Source organism: Penaeus chinensis, chromosome 43 (genome assembly GCF_019202785.1).
Source record: "Penaeus chinensis breed Huanghai No. 1 chromosome 43, ASM1920278v2, whole genome shotgun sequence".
Taxonomy (NCBI): Eukaryota; Metazoa; Arthropoda; class Malacostraca; order Decapoda; family Penaeidae; genus Penaeus; species Penaeus chinensis.
This window is the reverse complement of record NC_061861.1, coordinates 13330516-13338015: the sequence shown is the minus strand read 5'-3', so window position 1 is coordinate 13338015 and position 7500 is coordinate 13330516. Positions and strand designations below refer to the sequence as shown.

At 45.2% G+C, this 7500-nt stretch overlaps 1 protein-coding gene across 3 annotated transcripts in view; it reads right to left on the bottom strand.

Annotated features, from left to right (window-relative positions):
* LOC125048307 (cationic amino acid transporter 4-like) overlaps nucleotides 1-7500 on the bottom strand; it is a 49298-nt gene that overhangs the window by 2376 nt on the left and 39422 nt on the right. For 2 of the 3 annotated variants that reach the window (XM_047646958.1, XM_047646957.1), the window contains exons 2-10: nucleotides 7354-7500; nucleotides 6924-7172; nucleotides 6079-6785; nucleotides 5732-5892; nucleotides 5326-5428; nucleotides 3738-3824; nucleotides 2689-2914; nucleotides 2178-2339; nucleotides 1-1462 (exon numbers count right to left, since the gene is read on the bottom strand). The exon at nucleotides 1-1462 is cut by the window's left edge and continues 2376 nt beyond it; the exon at nucleotides 7354-7500 is cut by the window's right edge and continues 41 nt beyond it. In XM_047646958.1, the coding sequence (XP_047502914.1) occupies nucleotides 1242-1462; nucleotides 2178-2339; nucleotides 2689-2914; nucleotides 3738-3824; nucleotides 5326-5428; nucleotides 5732-5892; nucleotides 6079-6785; nucleotides 6924-7172; nucleotides 7354-7495 (2058 nt within the window). In that variant the 5' untranslated portion in view covers nucleotides 7496-7500 and the 3' untranslated portion in view covers nucleotides 1-1241. The remainder of the gene's footprint in view (nucleotides 1463-2177; nucleotides 2340-2688; nucleotides 2915-3737; nucleotides 3825-5325; nucleotides 5429-5731; nucleotides 5893-6078; nucleotides 6786-6923; nucleotides 7173-7353) is intronic. The other variant, XM_047646959.1, reaches the window with a different exon arrangement.

Below are 7500 nucleotides of genomic sequence, written 5' to 3'. Positions count from 1 at the left end.
TACTAAACCAATGTGATGTGATATTTAACTGGTTGCTAATTTTAACTTCATTCATCAAACTTTATCATGATCAACTAGAGTAGAAAAATAGTAATTCCTTGTATGTCTCTAAACTTTGACTACATTTGGCATTTTTCTAAAAAACAAAATAAATAAATCATTAAAAACAGCATGAAATCCAGTTTAAGTTATTAAAACACAGATTTAAACACAAAAAATACAGCTCTTTCTAAAAGAGTATAATAAAGTTTTGTAAAGCCATCCATTCATACACAAATAGCAATTCCAAGAAATGTTATTCTACAGTGAATTGAAAAACAATTTAAATTAATCAGTTTGCATAAAGGGTAATACCAATTCTATTTGTAATGATTTCTAATAAAATCTGTACATACTGTATGTTGTGCTAGTACTCAATAAATCAGTCAAGGTTATTATTACAAGATTCAATTATGTAAAAGGGTAGCAGTTCTCCCAGACAGCAAGAACAGCCTTACAGCAGCAAAGATGTGTCTCCTTCTTAAAGTGCCTTTGAAATGAAATTCAACTTTTACATTTCAGTTTCTTTTTCTTTCAGAAAACATATACATTAATTATATGTGTTATTGCAAAATCAACACTGGTAAATAATTAATAATCAGTATTGAAAATTTCACATTGAAAATATTCATGGGACAGTGTGGGCACTCACTATGACATCACAAAGTTTGCATACCACCTCCTAGGACAGTTTTTCAGGATGCATGAAGTGCTACAACAGGAAGTAGGAGTTTTCAGTCAGATAACAGTGACTTTCAAACCTATGAAATGTAAGAAGTTTACAACTTCCCTGAATGCCACAGACAAGAAGTTTTAAAAAGAAAATCGCAATGCTGCCAACAATATTTGAATCATGAGACATAGTAATGGTTTCTTCCCTATCTGTGTTACTGAAGTAACCTTAATTGGAAGTCATTACTTTCTGACACATATAAGTTTTTAAAAATGTTATATTTTAAGACTTGGAACTTCTTTGATAAATTGGATCTGAGAAGGCCACAGTCATGTGCATAGTGAGATAGGAAGGTGCAAACCTTGAGACATCACAGATTTTTGGGCTTGTCACAAAACATAATTTTTGGACACCCAATGTATCCAGTCTTCTCCAATTTTTTGGGTTATTTTCAATTTCATGGAAAGATATCTTTAATTCAACATTTATGACAAGAATATGCAAATTCAATTTTCACTTCATATGCACTTTAAAGATCATCATCATCAATCTGTGACTCATCCACAATGGGTTTCTTGTCCTCAGAAGCAGCCGAAGCGATCTTGGCAGTGACGTGGGAGAGGGTGTGCTGGACAGAGCCAAAGACTGTGTTACCAGCTGGGGCAGGCTCTGTCAGGAGGGTCGAGTAGCTGCTGACTGGCTCCCCTTCCCTTGAATGGTGCTGCCCGTATGCAAAATACAGCACCAGACCTATGAGGTATGTAAAACAGTTACCATAGGTATATATATTTAGGTGGCAACACACAATGAAATGTTAGATATTATCATTAGTCACTTAACTGTAAAATGTTGCTGGAAATGCACAATTAATTTCCCTATTGTATTTCAGCTGAATCAATGGCAAAATAACAGACCACAGCTGAACACTGTTATTCATGGAAGAATTACTTTAAATATTTAAAAAAATATATTTCTGAAGGGAGAAGAAATGGGATTTTTGGGCAGGTAGAATAGGAAAGTGAGTGAGACAGGGAAAGAAATAGTATGAAGACTGATGGAACAAAAAAGGCTAGTTGAGGGTAAAAGTGAATAAATTAGTGAATCTCAGAATAAAAAATAATAATATCAGAGGAGAAAGAGGTGGAGATGTAGAAAATGTAGGTTGCTTGAGAAAGAACATATGGAAGTGTGGGAAGATTTCTATGAGAAATAAGTTAATAAAGGTTTCTCAGAGTATGAAACCTGAACACACAGCCATGTTCACATGCTAACATCCCCCCCCTTCATTTTCAAGGGTTTTCTGTTAAATTCCCAAGTGAAAAGGACACCAATTTTATCACAATCTAGTTTTTAACATTATAATTAGTAGCTATAATCAAGAGACAGTATCCAGAAAGTAACTATACAAGAATGTGGGTAAAATATCAAAATAACAATGGGGTACGGCAAATGTATTCACACTGACCTAAGACCATCCAGACAATAAACCGAATCCAGGTCATGGGGTTGAGGTGAACCATAAGGGCGACATTGAAGAAGATAGAGACAAGAGGCAACAGCGGCACAAGGGGGACACTGAAGCTTAGCACCAGGTTGTTCTGACGATGTGCCAGGATCACCACCACACCTGTTCAGGAGAAACAGTGATATCAGCAAAATGATTTTTCTGAAACTTGTACACTACACACACACACACACACACACACACACACACACACACACACACACACACACACACACACACACACACACACACACACACACACACACATACACACATATGTGCATATATATATATATATATATATATATATATATATATGCACACACATATTTATGTATGTATGTATATATTGTATGTATTGTATGTATTGTATGTATATGTGTATGTGTACTTTTACCACCTACATACGTGCATGCAGGTGGTATCGCAGCAAAAGCCCTGTTCCAGAAACCAAACCACTCGCAGGACTCACTAAAGACTTGCATAGCGACGAGCAGCAGCGCCAGGATGACGGCCCACGGCGACGGGTAGGGCAGGGCGAGGTGGCTTCCTCCCCACTGCAGGAGCGAGCAGAGGGCGGCGCTGCAGGTGGTGAAGATGACGACGCCCCACGTAGCCACGGTTCCTGCTTCCTGACGTCCGACTAAGTGCAGGAGCCACCTACAGGAGGACCGCAGTTCTCCGCCTTCTCCGTCGCTCTGTGAGAACGTCTTGGTAAGTTTATATATATATTTTTTATCCCCGTTATGCTATAATTCATACCGTTGCTGAAACCAAAAGCGGGTGATCTCTTTGAGTGTTGGTCTTATATATGTAACTTATTATGTATCTGTTTAGATTTTTTGTGCTTCTTTAAATGCGTTTCAGCTTGGTTTTATGTTATGTCTTCTCGGAATGACGTCTGTTGTACAGTCAGTAGTCTTTTCCCTTCTTTCCACCCGATATAGATTCTTAAAATATCTTTTACACTTATAAATTATATACTTTGAATATCATATACTAAGACAGCTGGCCTTCGAGGGGCCCTTTGATAGAGAGTGGGTTCTTGGCAGAGTGATAAAGAACGACACATTTCCAGCCTTGTCTTGGGCACGTGTAGTTCCGTGTGATTTGTATTGGTCGCTTTGGAGTCTTCCGTCTTTGGCTTCCTCTTTCTCTCTTTTCTCTATTCTTGATGTGAATTTCTTGAAAACTTTGACGTCTTTTTTGTATCTTTCTTGTAGATATCTTGTGGAAAAATCATTGGAAGCAGAAAGTTATGAAGAAGGCGATAACGAAGAAGAGACAAAAGCGACACAAAGGCAATGAAAGGTCAAAAGAAAAAGAAAGAAAGGAAGAAATACAACAACGACGATAGAGGAGGAAAAGGACGACAGGAAAACCAGGCCGGAGGAAAAGCCCAAAAGCCAAAGACTCCTTCCCGTCGCTTTGCCTTGCCCAGCACCCCTTGGCCAGCGCCTCGCCCCGACCACTTACGTCAGCGGCGCCCCTGAACGCCCAACCAAACGTCCTCGCGCAAACCTCAGGCTCAGACGCGGAAGAGCAGCTCCTTGCGGCCCAACGCCTCCGTTCTTCGGGGCCTTCGCCAGGATCCCCCCCAGGAATCAGCTGCGAGACGAAGCAAACGCGCTCTTCATTGCTGACTTCTGCATTGTCTTTATTTAGGTTTATTTAGGTTAGGGGAGGGGTTGGGGGAGGGGAGGAGAGGGGACAGGGTTGACGCAGGGGCTCGGGAGAGGGAAAAGGGGAAGGCGTCGGAAATCCTTGAGCAAATGCGATCTCCATTTTTTGTTGCCCATCCTGCAACGCAACCTACGGTATCTATAGAGGGTGAAGGCGGACGGGAAAGGTGGAAGCAAGTCGTTGCTGTTCCTCCGTCGCCCGCTTCATCGCCTCCTCCAGGATCTACTTAGGGCAAGGAAGGGGAAAGGACTTACAGAACTTCGAGGATCCTGCTGTCCTTGAGTAAACATCCCCAGCGCTAATATCCCCTTCTAGTGAATTTATCCAGGGCGAGGAAGAAAGATATGGGCGCGTCGAGGAGTGAGTCGGTCTTTCTGTCGCCAAAGTTCCTCTCGATAAGCAAGGGAGGAAATCTAAACGCTTTGTCGGTGAAAAAGACGCCTGTCTTGTGCTCCAACCCCCTAGAGAGTAATTAGATATTGTTCCTGAATAAAGAAGGGGTAAGGAAGGAAGGAAGGGAAGGGGGGGAAGAGGATGATATCTTTGCGTGTTGGTCTTATTATATATAACTTGCTACGTATCTTTACAATTTTGTGTTCTTTAATTTTTTTTTTTTTTCAAGTGCGTTCCAGTTTGTTTTTACGTTATGCCCTAACGCATCGAGCAATCCTTGTTCCACATAACTGAACAATTTTTTTTTTTTTCACTCGTAACTCTACTAGGAGATTTAGAAAACTACTTGATCATTTTCTTCTTCATTTGTTTTTCTCGATTTGCTTGCATACTTTCATGTTTTCCTTCTCGAAAATTTGAAAACTGTAATTTGACATTTAAGACTGTATTATAATAATAATAATAATGATAATTTAGTTCATTGCATTTGTTTCAATGGTTATTCTTATGTTTGGAGTAGCAGGTGGTGTATTTGCTTCTAAATTACCCCCTGTGTGCAAGGAGTGGCCGGGGTTCCATTTACCGTCAGCGCGGGAATTGAACACAGGTCAGCGAGAGTTAGACGACGAGTTATTTTTGCTGGATTCCTTTTCGCTTCATGTGGTGTTCAGAACAAATTGTTAATGTCGAGGTTTTGGTCTCGCGTGCATTATAACTGTAACGATATGCGAGAATCTCAAGTTGATTTTTGTTGTTGTTGTTTGTGCGTGACTAGAATAGCAATGATTTTGTGCAAAAAAAAAAACTTATTGAATTCTAAGAAGTGATACACGATTTACGGAAAAAATAATAGTATAACAATATAACATTTAGATAATTTGGGGGGAGACAAGAAATCAGGGGAATAATGGAAAATTTTTTTTTTTTTTTTTTTCGAGAACTTACATAAAACATATTATGAAATAAAACTGAACATGAATTTCACCTGCTCGTCCCCGGCGCAAGTGTTGCCAATTCAAACTTGCGGACTGACCTTAGCAATGTCATCGACGGAGGTGGGTGTCGTGGGCGTGGTGACAGTGCCAGGTGTCGAGGCGGCCTGCGTGTTGCTGTGACTCGGGCTCTTGATGTTACACCTGCAATGAGGGGAATTTTCGTAAGGCGAGAAGCGAGGCGAGTCGGTGGCTAAGCGGAAGGCGATATGGTTGTGGGTTGACTTTGTAGTGTTGTAATGATTGAGGTGATGGTATCGATAAAAATGATATTTAAGATAAAATGTTGGCAATAATAATAATACCTACGATAACAATACCTAGGGCTTAACGAATCTGACGCTACCAAAATATTAATAGTAACAGTATTACGGTAGGAGCCGTAGTTTTGATAAAACGGACGGTCCTACAGAGCGGGTCGACCAGGGTGTCTGGATGTTGCCTGACCTGGAGCTCGGCTGGTACCGCAGGATAATAACGGAGGCGCTGACGATGGTGTAGGCCATGAGGGTTCCGATGCTCATGAACTCGACCAGTTTCTCGATGTCGAAGACGAGGGCGATGAGGGCAGACAGGAACCCACACAGGATCAGGGTGATCACGGGGACCTGACGGCCGCGCGCGACGGCGAGAATTGGAGGTTAAAAAAGGAAGGAAGAGGAAGATGTGGTCATGCGAATATTGCGATCTTCGAAGGATATGACTCAAATACAGATACTCTTTTACTGCCATGTAATAACGGCGACCCCGGGGCATGGCCGGGACCCAGCCAGCACGGGGCCGGCGCCGCTCACCTTGGTCTTGTCGGACACGCGCGCCAGCCACGAGAAGAGCAACCCGTCGGCGGCCATGGCGTACACGCAGCGCGGGAGGCTGAACAGCGATCCGAAGAGCGTGGTGGTCATGCCGCAGATGGCGCCCACACTAACCACGTACTTGGCCCAGTTGGCGCCATGGGCGGCGAAGGCGTCGGGGAGGGCGGCGGCGGGATTCAGGGTGTAGTACGGGACCATGAGGGTGAGGGTGGCGCCCACCATGATGTAGCCGATGGTGACAACGCTCATGGACACCAGGGTCGCTTGCGGGATAGACTTAGCCGGGTCCTTGGCCTCCTCGCCGGCCGTGGCGATGCTGTCGAAGCCGACGAAGGCGTAGAAGCACGTGGCGGCGCCGGCCACGACACCGGAGACGCCGAAGGGCAGGAAGCCCTTCTCTGTGTTCCAGTTCCCGATGTCCGCGAACATTATGCCGGCGACGATGACGAAGGCCATGACACACAGGTTGATGAGCGTGAAGATAGAGTTGAAGTAGGCCGAGCCCTTGACGCCCAGGGTGAGGAAGCCGCAGTAGACGAGCGTGACGGCGAAGGCCAGGAAGTCTGGATACGGGGCGAGCAGGCCGGCGTGCAGCGTCCCGATGTACGTCACCGTCGCGTTGCTCAGCGCGCCGTCGAACAGCGAGTCCATGTAGCCCGACCAAGCACGGGCCACTGACGCCGCGCCTTGGGGGAGAGAGTGCAGGGATTTTATAAAGTCAGCCGCCTAGATCTATTCTACACGAAATACTCATCTATCACAATGCTAAACCAACAACATCAGGCCATGGCTCCCGTTCCCGCCCAGCCCCAAGCCACTCTCACCGATCATGTGCTCCAGGACGATGTTCCAGCCGATGACGAAGGCCCAGAACTCGCCGATGGTGACGTAGGTGTAAACGTAGGCCGAGCCCGCCTTGGGGACCCGCGCCCCGAACTCGGCATAGCAGAGGGCGGCGAGTAGCGAGGCGAATCCGGCCAAGAGGAAGGAGAGGACGATACCAGGGCCGGCCGTGTCCTTGGCCACCGTCCCCGTCAGCACGTAGATGCCGGCGCCCACCATGTGCCCGATGCCTGTCAGGGAGGACACCCTTCAATATTCTCTCCCGCGTGTTCGCATTGGTGTCTCTTACTAACAGCCTACGTAATTCTTTCTCCGTCCCCACAGACATAACCTAAGACTAGTCACCGTGCACAGCCCTTTGTCCGTTTACATAGTTCAGCGGTCTGGAAAATAACACGGCAAAGGCCTCACCTAGCAGAGTGATATCAAGCGTGGAGAGGCAGCGGTTGAGCGGCGTGTCCATGGCGTCGGTGGCCACCTGCTTCGTCCGGGTCATCCTCTGCCACGTGCCCCCCCACCCCTCCACCAGCAGCCTGCCCCTGAGTCCTGGCATCTTGC